This window comes from Lynx canadensis, chromosome A2 (assembly GCF_007474595.2).
Source record: "Lynx canadensis isolate LIC74 chromosome A2, mLynCan4.pri.v2, whole genome shotgun sequence".
Lineage (NCBI taxonomy): Eukaryota > Metazoa > Chordata > Mammalia > Carnivora > Felidae > Lynx > Lynx canadensis.
In genome coordinates, this window is record NC_044304.2 from 105,128,104 (window position 1) to 105,151,270 (window position 23,167).

Sequence of the window (23,167 nt, forward strand, 5' to 3'; positions counted from 1 at the left end):
TAAACGGAAGAGCATTTCCCGTTGATAATGTAATTCATTACTGCCATTACTTGAAAATATTTTTCTTAACATAACTTTGTATGTGTAATGTAATTGCTCCATACATGCAGTAATCTGTTTAATTACCATGAATGGCTTCCAGTTCAGCTTTCCAACTACCTACTCTTTCATCTAGAGCAAGTCGTTAACCTCTTCAAGCCCTAACTTCTTCATTTATTGTTTCCGTCTGGACTCTGGTTTCTGATGGTACGTCTAACCTTTGCTGACTATGATTCAGTCTCCTCTGACACAGAGTCACATCTGGAAATGACAGTTGTCCTTGTGGTTTCACTAGAGAAAAAAGGTCATACAGGGTGTGAGCAAGTCACTTGCATTGATACAGGTTGGGTGGTGACCTGGGTGTGACCTGGGGTTTTCTAGTCTTAATTTATATTCTTTTCACTATACTAAGCTAACTTGGTAGGATATAAGATGGTGTGGCTCTATAACAGAATCTGCTGAATTCAGAATTATGTCTAATCTACCTTAAAATCTACTGAAAGTAGTGTTATTAATGAAATCATCTATTATTTTCTTGAGCAAGTATTGAGCTTCCACAGTGGGTAGATAGGTGGGTGCTGTGGTAGGAAGATTGTAGTTCCAATGACATATTTTCTCTTCCCATGGGTAATATCTGCCATGGAAGAGTATGACCCATAAATATAGGCTCATAAAATAGGGGCAGAGCCTGTATTATGAGATTCAAGGACATTCGTGTTATTCGTTTATTAGTAAATTACATTTCATTTATATAGTTAATTACCTGTAATGACTTCCAAGTTGTCTCCTGCTTTCATGCCTGGTTAGAGACGTTTGGAGTAATTTTGTTGTGGAGGTCATTGGGTTGGATTATCTCTTATTTGTAGAAATATTCTACATCCCAAAGGGATACCCTCGTAAGAATCAAGCATTGGAGTACTACATACATTCTCTTTTACTCACATGATCTCTTTTTATGTTACTAACCTTTAACCAGTTGGTATGTTGCCAATAATTTCTAAACGGTGATAAGATCTTGCAATTACCTTGGGGACTTTAGTTTTGAGGTGTGTCACAGTCAACAAAGAAGGACATCAGAACAAAATTTTCTCTATTATAATATTTTAATAGGAGTAACTGAGTTCACAATTTCATAGCCACTTTCTGCATTAGAGAGTACAAAAAGAAGCCAGTGCAATTTCTTCAAGTTTGTTTTATTATACAGGTATGAAAAAAGTAGGTTAGACATCTAAAGCTCTCATCTAACTAGAGCCAGCTGGCCAAGACTAAGGTTATGGATATTATCTAAATCCTATATTTTGATTGTGTTTGAGGGAAACCAACCTTTTTGATAAACAATCACTATCATTAATATGATATGCCATATATTTGCTGTTATAGGATATGAGACTACAGTAAATATTTCCTAGATATGACAGTGTAACCACCTCAATCAATTTAATCACTTTGAAAGTTAAGAAAATCATCAGCATTTTAGAAGATGATTTAGAATAGCTCTTATATTTAATGTATTTTCAGAAAATAATATGGAACATGGCTAGATCTTAGGAACCTGGAATGTACTGAATCTTTGGAGAAGGGCTTTTGAACTGTATTTTAATGTTGGTGAATTTATTAATCATCATTTCCCCACTATTTTTAAAGCTATGAGGTAGTTGAGGTACTTGTAGATGACTAACAAAATCACACCTAAATATATTGCAACAAAGCCATCAGCAACTACAGAAGGTGAGTGATAATGAAAAAAGTCCATATTCCCAAAGTTTGGGATCTGGATCTAATTCTTTCAGAAATATGTGTCAGCATCAGCCACTAGGGGAGAGTCGGATTTCATAGGAGGAGGAATTTCTGTGGTGAGTTACTAATTGTGCTGTTGGGCATGTTCTGTTTCCTTGTTAACTTGTTTGGTCAGTTTTGTCCCACTCGCCTTGCTATTTATAACCTATCACCCCCTCTCTCATTGTTCCCTCCTGCTACTTGAAACGTCAGTCTTCACTTCCTCATCTACCAGTCAGTCTGCAACCCACGCTTCCTGACTTTCACTCCCACCATTTCTTTGAATCCGTTCATCTTATGATCAGCAATGCCTTCTGCTAAATCCAGTGGACACTTTGCACAGTACCCACTCTGTTCCTGGGCCGCAGTTGACACTGTTGTCACCTCCTTTTCTTCAGCATCACCCCTCCCCTGGCTCCCTGCTGCTGTTCCCTTTCAAGCCATTCTTTCTCATTCTTCTTTGCCTGGTCTGCCCACCCCCATGAGTCTTTGTTTTTTTTTTTTAATTTAATTTTTAATTTTTTAAAATTTATATCCAAATTAGTTAGCATATAGTGAAATAATGATTTCAGGAGTAGATTCCTTAATTCCCCTTACCCATTTAGCCCATCCCCCCCTCCCGCAATCCCTCCAGCAACCCTGTTTGTTCTCCATATTTATGAGTCTCTTCTGTTTTGTCCCCACCCTGTTTTTATATTATTTTTATCTTCCCTTATGTTCATCTGTTTTGTCTCTTAAAGTCCTCATATGAGTGAAGTCATATGATTTTTGTCTTTCTCTGAGTAATTGCACTTAGCATAATACCCTCCAGTTCCATTCACGTAGTTGCAAATGGCAAGATTTCATTCTTTTTGATTGCCGAGTAATACTCCATTATATATATATATATATATATATATATATATATATATATACACACACCACATCTTCTTTATCCATTCATCCCTCCATGGACATTTGGGCTCTTTCCATACTTTGGCTATTGTTGATAGTGCTGCTATAAACATGGCGGTGCATGTATCCCTTCGAAACAGCACACCTGTATCCTGTGGATAAATGCCTAGTAGTGCAATTGCTGGGTTGTTGGGTAGTTCTATTTTTAGTTTTTTGAGGAACCTCCATACTGTTTTCCAGAGTGGCTGCACCAGCTTGCATTGCCACCAACAACGCAAAAGAGATCCTCTCTCTCCTCATGCTCGCCAACATCTGTTGTTGCCTGAGTTGTTCATGTTAGCCATTCTGACAGGTGTAAGGTGGTATTGTGGTTTGATTTGTATTTCCCTGATGATGAGTGATGTGGAGCATTTTTTCATGTGTCAGTTGGCCATCTGGATGTCTTCCTTGGAGAAGTGTCTATTCATGTCTTTTGCCCATTTCTTCACTGGATTATTTGTTTTTTGGGTGTGGAGTTTGATAAGTTCTGTATAGATTTTGGATACTAACCCTTTATCTGATATGTCGTTTGCAAATATCTTCTCCCATTCTGTCAGTTGCCTTTTAGTTTTGCTGATTGTTTCCTTCGCTGTGCAGAAGCTTTTTATTTTGATGAGGTCCCAGTAGTTCATTTTTGCTTTTGTTTCTCTTGCCTCCAGAGATGTGTTGAGTAAGAAGTTGCTGCGGGCAAGATCAAAGAGGTTTTTGCCTGCTTTCTCTTCGAGAATTTTGATGGCTTCCTGTCTTACATTGAGGTCTTTCATCCATTTTGAGTTTATTTTTGTGTATGGTGTAAGAAAGTGGTCCAGGTTCATTCTTCTGCATGTCTCTGTCCAGTTTTCCCAGCACCACTTCTGAAGAGGCTGTCTGTATTCCACTGGATATTCTTTCCTGCTTTGTCAGAGATTAGTTGGCCATACATTTGTGGGTCCATTTCTGGGTTCTCTATTCTGTTCCATTGATCTGAGTGTCTGTTCTTGTGCCAGTACCATACTGTCTTGATGATTACAGCTTTGTAGTATAGCTTAAAGTCTGGGATTGTGATGCCTCCTGCTTTGGATTTCTTTTTCAAGATTGCTTTGGCTATTCGGGGTCTTTTCTGGTTCCATACAAATTTTAGGATTGTTTGTTCTAGCTCTGTGAAGAATGCTGGTGTTACTTTGATGGGGATTGCATTGAATATGTAGATTGCTTTGGGTAGTATTGGCATTTTAACAATATTTGTTCTTCCTATCCAGGAGCATGGAATCTTTTTCTATTTTTTTTTTTTTTTTTTGTGTGTGTCTTCTTCAATTTCTTTCATAAGCTTTCTATAATTTTCAGTGTATAGATTTTTCACCTCTTTGGTTAAATTTATTCCTAGGTATTTTATGGTTTTTTGTGCAACTGTATATGGGATCAATTCCTTGATTTCTCTGTCACTCCATTGTTGGTGTATAGGAATGCAACCAATTTCTGTGCATTGATTTTATATCCTGCAACTTTACTGAATTAACGAATCAATTCTAGCAGTTTTTTGGTGGAATCTTTTGGGTTTTCCATATAGAGTATCATGTCATCTGCGAAGAGTGAAAGTTTGACCTCCTCCTGGCCGATTTGGATGCCTTTTATTTCTTTGTGTTGTCTGATTGCAGAGGCTAAGACTTCCAATACTATGTTGAATAACAGTGGTGTGAGTGGACATCCCTGTCTTGTTCCTGACCTTAAAGGATTCCACTTTTATCATTGTCTCTTTACTCATTCTTACTGAGCAAACATATCCTCACCCAAAGCTTCAACTACTCACCCACTGGTAAATCTGCCTGAGCTCTGTGTCAGTATTTCACACTACCTCCCAGATATTTCTTGTGTATATCATAAGAACCTCACTGGACAAGTCTAAAAATGGAACCTACAACCTCACCCTCTGATTCCAAAATGATTTTGTATTTTCTTGTTCTTATGAGTTGAATGAAGCTACCAGTCATTTAGACCTCCAACCCCAAATCCAGAAGTCATCCAGATGACTTCTCCCAGGGGCTGCACATTCAGTCACTAGGTCTACTCTCTTCTACTTCCTGAGTGTCTCCTGAATCCTTCCCGTGTTCTTCATCACCATGGTACTATCTCATTGTGCTGGGCATGAGACTTCCCCTCAAGTCACCATGTTTTTGCTTTTACACACATTATTTCCTTTGCCTAGAATCCACTTTTCCTCTGCAACACTTTTCTTTGGTAAGCATCCCATTATCATCTCATCCTTAATATTCAACTGTGATATTGCTTCTTTATAATGTACTCCTTGACCTCTTCCTCCCTTCTTCCCCTGTCCCACATCACACTCCTGTAAAATTAGGCAATCCTTTGTCTCATATTTCCTGTTACCATGCACACTTACTTTGAGAGTTTTCCATATTGCTTCTCCACTCACTTATTAGCCTCACTCACTCACTTTGTCTATAAGGCCCAGAAAGTACAGTCACTCAAGAAATGTTTCAACAAATGTACATCTGTCCAACATAAAGCGTGTAGTCTCATGCAGTCATGTATATAGAGATGTAATTCTCTTTTTTTATCTATAGTTCAGCTTGACTTTATAGTTAAGCTTCTATTGCTACAGAAGGGTTAAAAATAAAATAATCTTGCCCTATTAAGGTGAGCTTTGTTTATCATTAAAGCAAATCATACTTATCTCACCAATTCTCTTTTCCATCCATCAGGTACAGGGGATGTTTGTGTAATATTATGGACTGGGGATGGGGGACGAGATTGACATCGGAAGTGAATCTGGTTTGCAGGCTTTAGCTCTCACTCCTCTCTATCATTCATTGAGTGTTGGCCCTTTCATTCATTCTTGAGCTTGGGTTTTAAGCTTTGGGCTTTGGTCTCTGTCCCAAGATTTTTGCTGGAAAAATATCTATGGCCTTATTTGATCTGATATGTCCACATATCCACCGCAAGACCCTTTCTGGTTTTGTCAGTCATTCCAGAAGCCCCTCAGGAATTCTGCCTTATTTTTCCCATACATATTTTCCCCTTATTTTTGCCACATGCAGTTGTGGGGACACTGTACCCACATTGTACCAGTAGACATTGGTCTGATTGCCTGGACACTGCCCACAGGTGTTTCTACTCTAATGCTCAGGGTCATGGATGAATATATGACAAATATGTTGGAGGGGAATGTACTGAGCTCTTCTCAAAGATTCATTGCATCTGATTCTAGTTCTCCTGTAATCTACTTTTCTCTCCCTGGACCTGACAAGTCAGCCTTACACCATTTCACCGCGCTGCCTGCTCCCTGGTTCCTGCAGTACACTCTGGCCCCTAAGGCCAAGACTCTGGTTCTTGCTTTGCAAAACCAAATTTCTATTGGTTGCTTCCTCACTCCTTCCCTCAGAGAACTTTAACAAAATCAAAGCTCTTTTAAATGAAACCTATGTTGGCTTTCAGACTTTGTGTCTGCTATCACTTAAAAATGTTTACCTTAGAACAAAAAAATGGACAAAATCTTTGTTCTGAATAAATTTGTCATTACCCAAAAATAATGTATTCCATTAGACTGATAAGGGGAAAGCCTTGAGGCAGCAAGAGAAGATAATGGGAAAGATAAACCTATTGTTAAATTTCTAAAATTTACCCTGCAACAAAAGTAGGGATGAATGATAGTTATTGTGCACTTAGTGTGCACTGGGTACCCGAGTGTAACGATGGAAACCAGCTAACCTTTGGCCTCCAGGTGCTCTCAAATGGTGAGAGGCACAGACACATACAAGGCTTGGGGTATGACAAGGTAGAAGGTGAGAAGTGCTAGAATGCAGACACAGACACATTACAAGGGCCCTAGGAAAGACAACTCCCAAGGTAAAATGATTTATGTTTTAATTCTCAGTTTCACGTTAGAATCACTAGGAAGAGATTTGAATAATTTTTTTAATGTTTATTTATTTTTGAAAGAGAGAGAGACTGTGAGCAGGTGAGGGGCAGAGAGAGGGGGAGACACAGAATCCTTAGCAGGCTCCAGGCTCTGAGCTCTGAGCCCAGAGCTGGATGGCCAGACTTGAACTCACTAGCCATGATGTCATGACCTGAGCCAAAGTCGGACCCTTAACTGACTGAGCCACCCAGTTGCCCCATCACTAGGAAAAGTTTTTTAAAATACCGATGCCTATATGAATTGACCCCTAAAGATTCTGATTTTAGTGGTTTGGGACGGGACTTTGGTGTAAGTAGTTTTTGGGCCTCAACCTGGGTCATTTTATTGTACAGTTAACATTGAAAACCATTTCAATATGGCAAATATCTAAAGGTGCTGGAAAATTCAGGGTTATGTGTCTGAAAAACCAGTAAACAGAATTAAAAATAGTTAAGTCACCAACTTACATGGCTGGCAGAAATTATTTTGATGAAAAGTGACGATAAAACTTGTTTCATTTTCCAAGTAGTCTGAAGAGTATAAAGAACATAATTTCACCACCTCCCACTATCGTTGTGAAAGGAATGATCCCAAAGCTGTCACCTCGTGACATCACTACCAGCAGCCAGTCTAGAAGGGCGCAAGTCATGTCCCCGTCTCCCGGTCTTACAGGATACATCCAAAGGGCATTGTAGACCAATCCTGTAGGCTTTAAACTTTTAGCTATTGCTCGATTCTTCTCTTCTCCATCACCATTGCTGTGCCCTAGTTCATATTGCAATCCCTTCCTTTCTTGTCACCAAGCCTTTAGTGGCCATACACACACAATCCATTCATCTTCCATTCTTCAATCAGAGGTGTTTTTAAAAATACACATATGGGTCAGTGAATGATATTGGCCTTGTTTGGGTTTGAACAACAAAATAGGATGTAAATAAATACTTGTTCGTCTAAAAGCTAAAAAAAAAATAAAGTCATGGTTTAAAGTTTTGAAATAGAAACAGGAGGTATCTCACAAGTCATTACCATGTTTAAGTTATGCTTAGAGAGCCTCCAGCAGAAAGGGATATCTGAATAAACTTTTATATTTAGTTAACTAGATCTAAGGGAAAACTACACACAGTAAAAATAAAGCCAGTAGAGGCAAGGGAAAGGAAGAGGTCTGGCCCCTCTTTTCCTTTTATAAAATTATAGATGTATTTAGAATAAAAAACTTAGTAAAAGACAAAAGAATAATGAGTCTGTGATGAATTCCTTGCATGTTATGAGTCAACATCACATGGGCAGTTGTGGGTGCTCCTTAAACTCAGCTTCTGAAATCTTGTTTCCCTTCAAGGACATCACTGAGCATTGTTTTATTTCTGCTCTTAGTTCCTGTCCTCAAATGAGGTTTGACTGCACTTTTATGTTTTGTTAACTCTGACCACGTAGTTTAAAGGAAATTTTGGAAACGTCTACTTTGTCCTTGGTGTGGTTGTTTCCATAAATTTCACTCAGTTCCTTCTATTTCTTATTATTGGTGGTCCAAATGAATTGCCTGTAACAGATTTATATTTACTGTCTTATGTACTTTTCCAGTTATCCAGAGTAATTTTGTTTTCCTTTAATAGTTTGTATATTAAGAGTTAATTGTAATTTCACAAACTTCAACTGTAGGGTGTCCAGAAGCAATATGTACATCAGCAAATATTTGCCAGAATTTAAGCGCATTTCATTCTGAAGCAAATGGATGCTTCCATATTGACAAAGGGTTTTATGTCCCTTCTCCCAAAGAAGTATAACATTTAGTGTTGAGTTGTCAAATTCCTTAGGATCCTAGAGGGTAAATAGTTACCCCTGAAACCATGTTTGCTTTGTAATTTTCAATGTTGAGTCTACTTAAATCAGATTTACAACAGGCTTTTTAAATAAATCCCATTAAAGTATTGTAAATAAAACAATTTAAATTATAATGAAAACTTTTTGTTGTAGTAATACATATCAATCTATTACATCAGTTCAGGGATTTTTTAGCTCTGTGTAGCATTTTTGGTTTGTTTTTTTTTTTTTTTTTTTTTTTTTTTTAGCTCACTCCTTCCAAAAAATAGGGTGAGTTAAATTACAAGCACAAGGCCAATTGAGTACAGAGTTTCCTTGTGCACAGAGTGAAGTGGTCTTAACCAGCTACCTCTGAATAAAGTAAGTGTTGTCAGTACAACTTATTAATAGTACTGCACACATTTATTTCAGTACAGTAGAGCTTTGTTAAAATGCGATGTCCTAAACACATCATCCACCCGTGATAGAATTTAAATTGCTCAAATTTAATGGATTGCTAAGATTCCGTTTAAAATTTAAATAGATTTTTCTGTTTAAAATGTAAAGCATGTTTTAATGCATTGCTGCCATGATCAAATGAAATATATTTTGCAGAAAAACTTAAGCAACTTTGAAAGAAAAGGGTTTTTTAATAATATAACTCTTTAAACAGTTCTGGCTTTTGGCATTTTATAAGTGCAGTGTATATTTCATTGTATTTCATGTCTGAATTAACCATGGAAAATTAAGTCTAGTAAATAAGATGATCTGTTGCTTTTATAGAAATAGCAGCACAAAATAAATGACAAAAGAGTAAGCATAACACAAAGCATTCATTTTCATGTCCAATTAGAAATTTTGTCACGCTTTCTTTAGTGATTTGGTCATCTTGAGTTAAAAGGAAAATTCTACTCTTAAAAGTTTTGTTATTTTTATGAGCATTTCCTACATAAGATTTCACTATTTAAAAATTTTTTTATTGAAGTATAGTTGCCATACAATGTTGTATTAGTTTCAGGTGTACAACATAGGGATTTGACAGTTCCATACATTACACAGCATTCACCACGATAAGTGTGGTCACCATCTATCACCATATAATGTTATTACAATGTTGTTGATTATATTTCTTATGCTGTACTTTTCATCCCTGTGACTCATTTATCTTATAACTAGAAGTTTGTATCTCTTAATCCCAGTAACCTATTTCATCCACCCTTCTCCCCTCTGGCAACCACTAGTTTGTTCTCTGTATTTATGATTCTGTTTCTGGTTTTTGTCTGTTTTATTTTTTAGATTCCACATTTAAGTGAAATCTTGTTGTTTGTCTTTCTCTGTATGACTCATTTTACTTACCATATTACCCTTTAGGTCTATCCATGTTGTCACAAATGATATAATCCTATTCTTTCTTATGCCTGAGTAATATCAGGTGTGTGTATGTGTGTGTCTTCTTTATCCATTTATTTATCAGGTGGATGTATAGGTTGCTTACACAGCTTGGCTATTATAAATAATGCTGTAGTGAACATCGAGTGCATATACTTTTTCAAGTTAGTGTTTTCATTTTCTTTATTCCAAGAGCGGAATTAGTGGATCATAGGGTAGTTCTATTTTTAATTTTTGAGAACATCCATACTGTTTTCCACAGTGGTTGCACCAATTTACGACCCCATCCACAGTGCATAAGAGTTCCCTTTTTGCCACATCCTCACCAACACTTGTGATCTCTTGTCTTTTTGATTCTAGCCATTCTGACAGGGGTAAGATGATATCTCATTGTGGCTTTGGTCTGGACTTCTCTGATGATCAGTGATGTTGAGCATGTTTTCCTGTGTCTCTTGGCCATCTGTCTGTATGTCTTCTTTGAAAACATGTCTATTCGGGTGCTCTGCCCATTTTTTTTAATTTTGGTATGTTTTTTTTGGTGTTGAGTTGTATGAGTTCTTTATATATTTTGGATATTAACTCCTTATTGGATATATCATTTGCAAATATTTTCTCCTATTCAGTAGTTTGCCTTTTCATTATGTTGATAGTTTCCTTCACTGCACAGATGCTTTTTACTTTGACGTAGTCTCAATTGTTCATTTTCATTTTTATTTCTCTTGCCTGAGGAGACACATCCAGAAAAATGTTGCTAGGGCTAATGTCCAGGAGATTACTGCCTATAATTTCCTTTAGGAATTTATGGTTTCAGGTCTTACATTTAGGTATTTAGTCTATTTTGGGTTTATTTTTGTGTGTGGTGAAAGAAAGCGTTCTAGTGTCACTCATTTTCATGTAGCCGTCCAGTTTTCCCAACACCATATATTGAAAAGACTGTTTTTTCCTCATTACAAATGCTTGCATCCTTTGTCATAGATTAAGTGATTAGATAGGAATGGGTGTATTTCTGGGTTCTCTATTCTAAGTGTCTGCTTTTGCACTTGTACCATATTGTTTTGATCACTGTAGCTTTGTAGTATATCTTGAAATCATGGATTGTGATATCTCCAGCTTTTTTCTTTTTGCTATTTTCAAAGTGGAAACTGAGGCCTATCAGTAATGGTGAGGAATATTTTCTATAACTAAATTTATCTGTGAACTGATACTACACATAGAAACTCTCAGCCCAAGGTAATATCGTAGAAAATATATTGGGTTTCATGGAACGTGGTAAAATTCTACATTAAATAATAATTATATTAAATTATTATCTACAATTCTTTTTGAAACACATTTTGCCAAGCTTCCATAATGCTTTACAGAAGCTAATGAAATTTAGTATGATTTATATCATCTCTTTGAAGTAAGGTAGGGAGAAAATAAACACCTGTTGGACAAGTATATAAATACAAGTCAGTAGTGAAAGTTGCTAATAAGTCTGAGAAATCTAGAGATCTGATCTTCTGATCTATGCCCTATATTTCCCTGTAATGTAAATATTAGAAGTTTGTTTTCTCAAACATACTGAGAAAAGAATCATTTACAAAGTCTCATGGAATAGCATAGGAAAGAAATCTGAGCCAAGAGGCTAGATGTACTTCGCAGAGAAGCCTGCTTGGCTGCATTGAGTAATTAGATGTTACAGATTCTTTGTAAAAGCCTGCCAGGTGCAATGTGCTAGGGCACCAGCAGGGCTGAGGGGTTCTCAGCATTTGTTGAATGCTAGAACCATCTAAGGTGCGTTCAAAAAACAGGGCTGCCCAGAACACACCTGAGAGTCCCTAAGGTATCGCTCAAGTATCTGTATTTTTCAAAATCACCTTTCCTACCCCATCACCTGATTTTAATGCTCAGTGATAGGCACTGACTAACTGTTGACGACCATTTGTTTATACTCTGTTAACTGCTGACCTGGGCATGGTATTCAAATTGACTCCAAATGTGATTCTCTATATTCAGATACCTAGATGTAGAAAAGAAAATAGACAGGAAACAATAGCAGTGTACCATTCTTTTAAAAACAGAAAAGAAATGCTCCTTGACCACGTAGACTAGTTCAGATTCTAGAGTGAAAGGAGTTGCAAGACATAGTCTTTTTTATTTTACTTCTTATAAAGGCTTGAATTCCTAAAACGTGTATTTTATTCTTGAAGAGGAATATGGAATAGGTGCATCAGGAACATGGCTGGGTGAGGGATCAGAGAGACTGTCCCAGGCCTTTGCGATTCAAAGTTGGCCCCTAGGGCCCAGAAGACAGCTTGCCTATTTTAGCCAATCAGTAAACTAATTTTAAATAAAGAAAAGACTCTGAGCTGGAAATGTCTTATCATCAGAGAAAAGAGCCAATCTCTCTGAATGCTTGGGCATTCTTTGACGTTGTTAATTGATGTGCTCTTTTGAAAATTGTAAACCCAAGGTCATATAGATGGTAAGTTGCCACCGGGATCTGTCTCCTTCACACTAACCACTGTGGTAACCAGCTCTCTAAGACTAACTAGAAGAACCCTGTGTGGAACCCTTTTGAAAACCGAGTGTAGTGCAAATATATTAGCATTCGTTGTTTACATATCAATCCCTCCTTGCTAGCTTTCTCATTCTTCTCTCTATCCTCAGCCTCTAGCTCATAATAGGCACCTAATAAATGTGAGTGACTTTAAAAAAGAAAACAAAACAAAACAAAAACCTTTTAACTTAGATACAGTGAAAGTTGAAGGCTTTCTTTCTGTGTATACATGCCTCTATCCATCTGGTAAAACTGTGTATCTTTAAAAGTATTTTTCTGGGGCGCCTGGGTGGCTCAGTCGGTTGAGTGTCCGACTTTGGCTCAGGTCATGATCTCGCGGTTCGTGAGTTCGAGCCCCGCGTCAGGCTCTGTGCTGACAGCTCATCCTGGAGCCTGCTTCCGATTCTGTGTCTCCCTCTCTCTCTGCCCCTTCCCTACTCGCCACCCTGTCTCTCTCTGTCTCAAAAATAAATAAACATTAAAAAAATTAAAAAAAAAATAAATAGAAGTATTTTTCTGCAAACCCAGAAACAGAGCTTATGATTTTGTTTCCACTTAAATATAATTATATTATTCTGTGTCTTTATTTTATTTTGGATGGTATAACTTGAATAATTGTCTATGTCAGTACTTAAACATTTTCCTCAGTTTTAAGCCATTGAGGAATAGTCTGCAATATCCATAGAACAACATTTATACAGCCATCTCCCTATTGATGGGCATTTGTGGCTTTTTTGTTTTGTTTTGCTGTAAACCATGTCCGAATATTTCTGTAATATAACTAGAAATGGAATTTCCTGATTCTAAAAACACGTATAATTTTTTGATACAATGTCAAACTTCCCTCATAAAATGATTGTGTCAGTTTATACAACCCAAATAGAGAGTGATAATGCCCATTCCCACACCCCCACCAAACCTAGGTACCATTATATTTTTCTTTCTTTCATTAAACCACATTTAATGGAGAAAATTTTATTTGGCTATTTTACATTTGTATCTATACCTTCTAAACACTGTACCTGAGTCAAAATCATACAATGTTTTAATCTAAATGGCAGCTAATATAATCTACTTACTGTATAATACATCAAAACTGTCATTCTATTTTTATTTTTATAAATTTCTGTGTTAAAATATAACTTTGATATTAAGTATCTGTTTTTTCTATGGATCATAATTATATATAACTGTTATCTTATTACTGAGCATTTAATGTCTTCCCAATGCCTTACTAGTTATATGGCAATGAAAACCCTTGTACACATGGTTTTTCCTAATCTTTATGAATAATTTATTAAAATGAATTCCAGGTAGTGTTATGACTGGGTCAAAGGTTTTAATTATTCTTATGGCTCTTGGTAAGATTCATTAGGTTGCTTTAGAAAAGTGTTAGATCAATTTTTATAAATCAAGAACACATTACTACAACAGACTCTCGACTACCTTTCTGAAATATGGTAAATTTTTATTTTAAATTTGAGTAGTATATACAACTCTTCTTTCATAAATTGTAATTAGTGGATATATAAAAATGGTGAGTAAATATTTATGTTTCCCATGTTTAAAAAGTGGTTATGTTATGATGCTAACTCAAAGCAACAGGATACAGAATGAAGTATAAAATCATGTATATACTTCAACAGTAGATAACTTTAATTTCATTTTTTATATCTTTTTATTTTTTTCCTAATTAATCACAGTGAGTATTACAACAGGGCTGAATGTCCTCCACGTATTTCTGTGGTCAAAGGATCTGTCTCTTTCTTTTAGGAAATTTACCAGTGGTGTGGTTCCTCATGTAACAAATACGAGCGTCTGAAGGCAAGCCAAGTTGCCATTGGCATTCGGGACAATGAAAGGAAAGGAAGATCACAACTAATTGTGGTGGAAGACGGAAGTGAACCATCAGTACTCACAAAGGTGTTGTGACTTGTTTTTTAAAGGTTTACCACTCTAAGTCGTGTGTGTGTGTGTGTGTGTGTGTGTGTGTGTGTGTGTTAATTTAAGCTAATTCTCTAAAACTAAGTCTAGGCCAAGATTAGGTAAGAGGAAACATCAAGGTTGTCTAAGTGATGGTATAGAGAAAATAGAAAGTCATGAACTGTTTTCTTTCACCCTTGGTATGACCACCAGAGGAGGCTCTGACTTCATCGTCTGTCACACAGGACAAACAGGGAACAGTTCTGAGATTGGCTATAGTAATATATTTTGGAAGTAAAATATATATATTTTTAATGCAGGGATATTTTTCAATTTTAAAGTTAATTATTATACTAAAAGAATGAAATAAAATCTTATTCCAAAAGATTAAATATACCAATATTTTAAATACTTCAATCATTTTAAACCACGAATTATAGGCAAGACACTTATGATTATAGTATAGTGGTTAAATTAATTTGAAAATTATCTCCATGGCTCTTTATACCTACGTTATTTACTTAACGATTTTAGCAGTCTTAGACGTTTAGTTGTGAACAATGTTACTCCTTAAAGAAAACTGCAGTGAGTGCCAAAGTGTATATATTTTATATTTTCCCTTACAATTATGGGTCAAGGGTATAATCATATTCATGTTTCTTGATATATATTGCTACATTGATTCCCATTTGTTCAATAAACAATATTTATTGAACCCCTGTGGTATGTCAAGCACTAAAATGTTTGTACCAATGTTTGTTCCCTCTTGACTTTACAGAACCCCATCAACATTTACTGTTATAATAATATTGTCTTGAATCCTCCTGCATATAAAGGTGATATCTCTTTGAGTTCTCATTTTTCTCATTTCCTGGGATATTACACATTTTCTTCAATGATTTTAGCTATTTGCACTTAAATTTTTCTAATGACTATCTTGTACACGTTTTTAACAATTTTGATTTACAGCGCTTTTATACATGAGAGTCACTTGATGTAGCAATAGCCTCCATAATCCGCTGATCAAAAATTAACTGTGAGATTAATTTTATTATTGTAATGTCTTTTTTTTTAATGTTTATTTATCTTTGAGAGAGAGAGACAGACAGAATGTGAGCAGGGAAGGGGCAGAGAGAGAGGGAGTGAAAGAATCTGAAGCAGGCTCCAGGCTCCGAGCTGTCAGCACAAAGGCTGATGTGGGGTTCGAACTCACCAACCACTAGATCGTGACCTGAGCCGAAGTTGGATGCTCAACCGACTGAGCCACCCAAGCACCCCTTTTATTGTAATATCTTTAAACTTTACTATTTTAATAACCACCAAACACAGATATTCATGTTAGTGATTTCTGAGAAGTGACTTTTATTCACTGGGAAAATGTTCATGGTTAAATGCTAAGAGAAAAGGCAGGATATAAAATTTTACATATAATAATTATATATAAGTTTATATGTAGGTATATAGCTATATATTCATATATACATATATATCTGGAAAGAAATATGCTGAAATATTGGCAATATTACTAATTTTGCCTTTGGCTCTTGGCTGCTTGTTATTTTTTTTCTGTTTTTGTCTTTCTATTTTCAAAGTTTATTGTAATAGTGTAATAGATGTGTGTTTTCATTTTATAATCAGGGAAAAATGGATATCCAACAAAACAAAGTAAAATTAGAGGTTAACTGGCTTTTCAATAGTCATAATAACATGGCTAATAAATTAGACTTTGGAAGCTATTCAAAACAACTTCTTGAACTTTTAATATTCTTTAAAGGCCTCTGTTGTAAAATGTAATCACCACTTAAGGCTTCCAAGTTTCATATTTGGAAGCAAAAATTTATAAGTAGGATGTACTTCTACTTGATTGTAACCTCTTGTTTCAGTAAGTATGCTTTGGTAGGTGTGGACCCAGGTCCAAGATTTGCCCCAGTGGAGTAGTGGAGGAGGGGCTGTGTTAACTATCTGATGAGCTTTTCTACTGTCATCTTGGGTCCCAAGCCAAGTCCCTTAGCTTCTGTTGTCTCTGATTCCTCATTTGTGAAGTAAAGGGTTGGACAGGGTGGCTTCTGGTCCCTTTAGGGTCCAGTGTCTGTCATTCCACCTTGTCTCTTAGGCAGTTTCTGTGTTTAATTACCAAATCATTTCTACTCTCTTCCAGGAAGTGAAACCACTGAGGTTGAGGGCCTGAATTATGCATATATACATTTGATACACTTGCTTATTGGATTTCTTTCAGAGTTTTGAGAGAAAAAAAGTGTAACCATTACACTGTTAAATTTGTAAAGGAAGTGCAAACCTGAAGAAAAAAATTGTAAAAATATAACTTTGATTTTAAAATATTAATGATAGAGATAAAGGACATAATGCTTAATATAAAATGTGATGTCTTTTTTAAAGGAGATTTTCATTTTTTGGTTTTTAAAATATTCTAGAAAACATCTACTTTGCTTTCTACTCAGTTCATTCAGTATATACTGCATTATATTTCATAGGTCTCAGTTACCCAATGAATTTTCATTTTAAAAGAATTTGTTGGGCTTTTTGTTTTCACAAATGTTGTTTTGTAGCCTGATTACAAGGGTAAATAGTTGTTTGATGAATAAATCATGCACCTATAATAAACTAGTTTGACTTTCTAGGCTTTCTTAATATTGTACCCACAATGATAAAATTCAAAGAGCTCATTAACTAGGTTAGGAGAAAATTACCTTATTTCTACTAACCTTTTCATGAAAACCTTCTCCAAGTGTGAATATAGTTGACGAAACAGTAGCATAAGCAGCATCTGTGACTTCTCAGGTCATGTTATTGCAGATAACTTTAAAATATCATTGCTGTTGGTCACTTCTTGGTAATTATGATAGTTATTAGACCTGCTGTTCAATATTGTTATTTAATGAGTAAATGAAAACTCTTATATATTACTTTATCACATTTAGATAATACATTTTGATAGTTGTATCCCAATATAATAGGTTTCCATTGTAGTACTTTGTATTCTATTTTATGTGATTAAAAAGTTTTTTTCTTAGAAGACGGTTATAGGATTCAGAAGTTATCCAAAGTGGTTTATAGCGCACGCATGCGCACGCGCGTGCACACACACACACACACACACACACACACAAAAGGTTTCCTTGTTGAAGACAATGGAATGTCATTTCTTTTTCTGAGACTCTAATGCAACTATTGATATTGCTAGAAAAGGATTCTAAAAATCTAAAAATCTTTCAAAATGTCTTTTAAAATGGTCCTTTTAAGTGATTCATTTTTAATGATATTCTTTTCAAGTTATTTGTCTTCAGAAACTTTGAAAGTATATGATTAGTAATGACTTAAAATCAAAGACTTCTAAGCTATTTAAATGATTCTGTTATCATTACTCTATATTGGATGCTGAGTATTTGGAATATCAAAGTGCTAAACAGAATAAATAGTGAAAACACATCAAAGTGCTAAACACAATAAATAGTGAAAAAAACTTTGAGAGTTTTTTAAAGAATTCATCTTTATTTTTAGAGATTTCTGCTATCTGTTCATACCATACCATTCATATAATTTTAATATGATTTAATTCTATGATGATCATAAATTTACCCTTCAAACCAAAATACTTGGGGGAGTAATTAAGGGGGGCCCACATTAGACAGCACTAAGAGACAACATGTATTAACAAGACTGTCTGGGGAAATAGGGTATATGTTCAGCTTCTTTCTTGTATCTTTAGCACTTTTAAAAACTCATCTGCCTAAATATGAAAATTATTCTGTCCATGGAACTAAAGTAAAGCCTGTAGGTAAAGTCACATCTCACCCATATTTTTTCATCACTGTAAATGTATTTACCAGGAAAAACTGCCCATAAATTATGGAAAGCTTTTTTCTGGCTCTTTCTTCTTTTCCTATTTAAAAGCAACAATCAATGAATGTAAAGGAAAATTAAATATGCCACTAACCCTAAGGTTCGAAACTTTCTTCATTGGTCCTATTCATCCTCTAAACGTTAGGAGGGAAGCTAAAAGAGTGCCCTGAGGAAAAATTGCAAGGTTGATAATTTATCAGTTTTATAGACTCATTTTTTAAAAAGCACCATCTGCTAGATATCAAAAATAGAATGTCGAAGGGGCAAAATTTTTTGAAATAACAACAGAAATCAACTAATTTGCCTTAACCTCAAAAGACTTCTTTTCAATATAATTTAATGAGCTTATTAAGTCTATCATCATTGTAAATGCTAGCTGAAGAATACTGGCAGTAACCATGCTATAAGGAAATTGTAAGCAAGTGCTATATTGCCGAACCGTTAGATTTCTTGCTTTTATAAAAATACTAAGGCTCCCTGGGAAGTCAGTGCAATCATTTTTCAGGTTCTGGACAAGAAAGAAAATTGGCATATCATGTTATGTGTCAGTTAATAAGTATTTATTGAGCCCTCTGTTCATTCCCAGTGAAGCTCAGAAATTACTTATTTTATTGTCTGAGAAGAAAAGCACACACTAGATCTAAGACAGAGTCAGAAAATGGGAGCAGATTGTGAGGGTCCACAAATACCAGAAAGCATACCACCACGATTGGAAGCCTTCTCATGATGAAATTCGTGTATTTTAGGCTATATGATAATAGCATATAGGCTAAATTAACCTCTGAAGGATCTCCCAATATAGGACTTGTGTTCATCTTATTCTAAGTCATAGTTGACAACTTGAAAATAAAATAGCGTTTTCAGTCATTCTCTTGGCAAGTTGGTTGGATATGTATGATGTGCTCCTCTGGGTATCTTGTGAGTAAAATCTAGAGTTAAATAGTGTAAGTATTTCTTAAATTACTCTTTAGAGATGTCTGTTTAAGCTAAGAATAAAAATTTAGTTCTATTTTTCCCAAGTATTTTGCCAAATAAAATTTATGTGTTATCATTTGCCAGGCTAAGTTCCTTGAGGGAAGACACTAAACTGCCTTTAGATCTGTGTTGCCTTTATAGCTCTAACTCCTTGATCATTCGTATTTGGATAATTAATACAATTAACTGTGAACTACATGGTACCAGAAACCCATTACATTTGTTTTTCTATTTTCTAAAGGATAGTAGTATCTCTTAAAAAAACTCTTCTATGTTTTAGATAATAGTGTTGGTGAAGATATGAAAAAGGTGTACTGTTGATTGTTTTAAAATCAACTGCATTTACAAAAGAGCAGTTGAAATTTAGATAAGTACAATTCATATATTCTACTAGTCTTCTATCTGCAGGTGGATAGTTAACAACTAACCTTTTGGAAAGTAATAGCTGAGTCTTGGGCTTGTTTATATTGACTACAATACCTTCCCATGTGTCAGCGTGTACTTCAGGTGAAAGCATGTAGCACATTAAAAATAAGTAACTGGAAGGGGCGCCTGGGTGGCTCAGTCGGTTTGGCCTCCGACTTCGGCTCAGGTCATGATCTCACGGTTTGTGAGTTCGAGCCCCGCATTGGCTTCTGTGCTGACAGCTCAGAGCCTGGAGCCTGCTTCAGATTCTGTGTCTCCCTCTCTCTCTGCCCCTCCCCTGCTCATTTTCTGTCTTTGTCTGTCTCAAAAATAAATAAAACATTAAATTTTTTTTTTTTTAAAGTAACTGGTATGTTGGGACACCTGGATGGCTCAGTTGGCTAAACTCTGACTTCAGCTCAGGTCGTGGTCTCATGGCTCATGGGTTCAATCCCCACCTTGGGCCCTGTGCTCTCAGCTCAGAGCCTGGAGTCTGCTTCAGATTCTCCATCTCTGCCTGCCCCTTCCCCGCTCTCGCTCTCACTCTGTCCTCTCTCTCTCAAAAATAAATAAACATTAAAAAAATTAAAAAAAAGAAACAAGTAGCTGGTATCTAAAACTTTTCATCCTATGATAAAAATGCATGTTTCCAGGAGCTGTAGTTGGATACTCTTATCTGTAGAGTGCTTCCTTCCAGGTCAGCTCACCTCCCCACTTAGTGTCCAGCTACCACAAAAACCCACTTCTCTCTCTCTCTAACACACAACACTGCTGTCCACTGACCTTGACTACTTTGCTTGGCTGTGGCCCACAGTGCTGGTGCTGCCTCTTCTCATCGCTAGATTAAAAGTGAATATACCCCATGAACTCCAAGGAACTATACAAGTGTAGAGCTTTATTTTTAAAATCACCTGATATATTTGTGTTATTCTTCCCCCAAAGTTAACATCAAAAGGAATTGCATATTATTAATGCTTCCTAAGTTCTTATATAATCTAAATTTACAGAGAGGTAAAACTTGGAGTGATTTTGAACAGCTAGTAACCTGGATATTGGAATAGTCATATATTTTATTTAGCATGCAAAGTAGAAGATTAAGAAAGAAAAAGTTGGAAATACTTGGAAATTTGGAAATTTATAATTCTGTCAAAGTTTCTCTGTGGAAATGTTTGTTTCATAACATAATGTTGGGCTTATTGAATTTCCATGGGATCACAATTCAATCTTTTAACTAAAATATTGTATGTTTAAATTAAGCATGATCATTTTGAAAATGTTGCTATATAGAGAGTGGGACAGACTATTTTCTGGGGATGACCTTTGGTTAGATAGATCAGTCCCCATTTATCTTTGTAGAATAGTATCAAATGATACCAAAAATAGAAATAGGGAGCTAGGGGTGCCTGGGTGGCTCAGTCGGTTGAGCATCTGACTCTTGATTTTGGCTCGGGTCAGGATCTCCTGGTTCATGAGATCGAGCCCCACGTCAGGCTTTGTGCTGACAGTGTGGAGCCTGCTTGGAATTCTTTGTCTCCCTCTCCCCCCCCCCACCCCTTTCTCTCTTTTTCTCAAAATAAATAAATAAACATTAAAAAAAGAAAGAAAGAAATAGGGAGCTGTTTTGAAAATCCCCTCATGACCATTTTGGAACAAGGAGTATATAGTATTTTTTAAAGGTTCTAAAGATTTATAGAAAAGTAATATAAAAATAAAACTCACATTGCTTTTCAGCATCTGGGAACAAACATGGGTATTTTGAGCTTCTTAAAAGTAAGACTTAAGGTTGTTTTTTTGGGTTTGTAATAGCACCCCCCACCCATCCCTCAGTAAACTATTTCTGTTGCCTTCTTACTGATTTCATTGTTAGTCACAACTGTGTACTTTGTAAGGGTGGAAATTTGAGCTGCCTGAGATAATAATTTGGTCCATGGACACAGTAAACACTTAGACAGTAGGAGACAAAAGTTTCGTCAGATCAACACTTCATGAGTGCTGTGCAAGTAGCTTTAGCTTCCTTATTTATCCCTCCATTATTTTCCAGGGTCTTCTTGTAAATTCTTGGGAAATTGAACATTGTCTTAAATGTTTTGTAATTTCCCATTCTTGTAGCACATTGTCTGGCACATAGGTGTTCATCAGTATTCATTGCCTGAAATAATATTAAGAGAGCCGTGTGGAAAGAGGAGGCCCGTTTATGGCCTTAACCATTCAAAGATTTTTAACTTGCCAGGATCCAAAGTATTTGCCAACCTCTCTAGTTTAGTCCTGAGGAGAGAAAGCATCAGAGGTACCCTGAAATGGGAATCTTTCCTTTTCTTCTCTCTGTTGCATTATAATTAAATCATTTTTTTTCCATTTTGCTTTATAGCCATGATACTCAGTACATACTCAAATCCCAAAATGGGTGATGGGCGTTGAGGAGGGCACTTGTTGGGATGACCACTGGGTGTTATATGTAAGCAATGAATCATGGGACTCTACCCCCAAAACCAAGAACACAGTGTATACATTGTATGTTAGCCAACTTGACAATAAATTTTGCTATAGAGAGTGGGAGAAACTATTTTCTGGGGATTCACATGAATATGAATATATATTCATATATAATCATATGTATTCATATATATTCATATATAATCATATGTATGTGAATTATAGTGACAAGTAGCACATGCTGCAGAGTTGTAATGCTTTCAAGGAACACTGCGGTTGCTATAGATTTTTTTTTTTTTTGCTATAGCTATTTTTATCTACCATTTATTGATAGTTCACTATGTGCCAGGCACTGTTCAAGGCACCATTCATTGTTGCTATTTATTTTAATGAGTCTTTTATTTGGATTTCTAATATGAATTCAGGTACTCATTTAATTTAGGTACTCAATTATCCAGTGTGGGAAGTTGAAATATTCTGATCAAAGATAAGAAATACAGCGCACTGGACACCTGGGCAGCTGAGTCATTAAGAAATACAGCAATAATGTAGTTAACCATATGCTGCAATATAATAGTTCAAATAATCTTCCACTTTGTCACACTAAAGGTCAAATGAAGGCTTATGACCTTATTGATCAGGTGTCACTTTTGTATAATGAACCCAAATTAATACTATTTGGCAATCATTTTTGAAGGAGGTAACGTTTCATTTAGTTGGCAGCTGAAGTGGGATCTAGTGTGTGATAGGACCTGTAAATAAGATAGTGTGATTCTAGGACAGATGGGCTATATAGAAGGATAGATCCTTACCTTACAAAGTCTATATCTGCATCAATAAACCAATATAAATATTGAACTATAATGGCAGGTTTCATTTTCTTTATTTATATCATTCCTCGTGTTTGTTATAATATTAGTGATAGTATATAATTTTATAAAACTAACAGTAAGACTATTTTCTATCAGCAGTTTTAGGTCAATTTCATCTTATTCCTTGTGCTAAGAATGAACCAAACTCAGATATCAAAGAACCAGATCTCTAAGATTCAGCGATTCATAATTCCTTGGCATTCATTTTATAAATTTGTTTTTCAGTTATTTATTAATATTTATTAACAGTAATACTAATTTTTTAAATGTTTATTTTACTTTTTTAAGTTTTTTTGAAGTTTATTTATTTATTTTGAGAGCAAAAGT

General features: G+C 35.7%; 1 protein-coding gene across 1 annotated transcript in view; it reads left to right on the forward strand.

The window, feature by feature from the left end:
• The window catches only part of SCIN (scinderin), a 79,795-nt gene that overhangs the window by 13,106 nt on the left and 43,522 nt on the right, over nt 1–23,167 (forward strand). Inside the window, exon 4 of the mRNA XM_030308033.2 lies at nt 14,145–14,294. Within this exon, the coding sequence (XP_030163893.1) occupies nt 14,145–14,294 (150 nt within the window). The remainder of the gene's footprint in view (nt 1–14,144; nt 14,295–23,167) is intronic.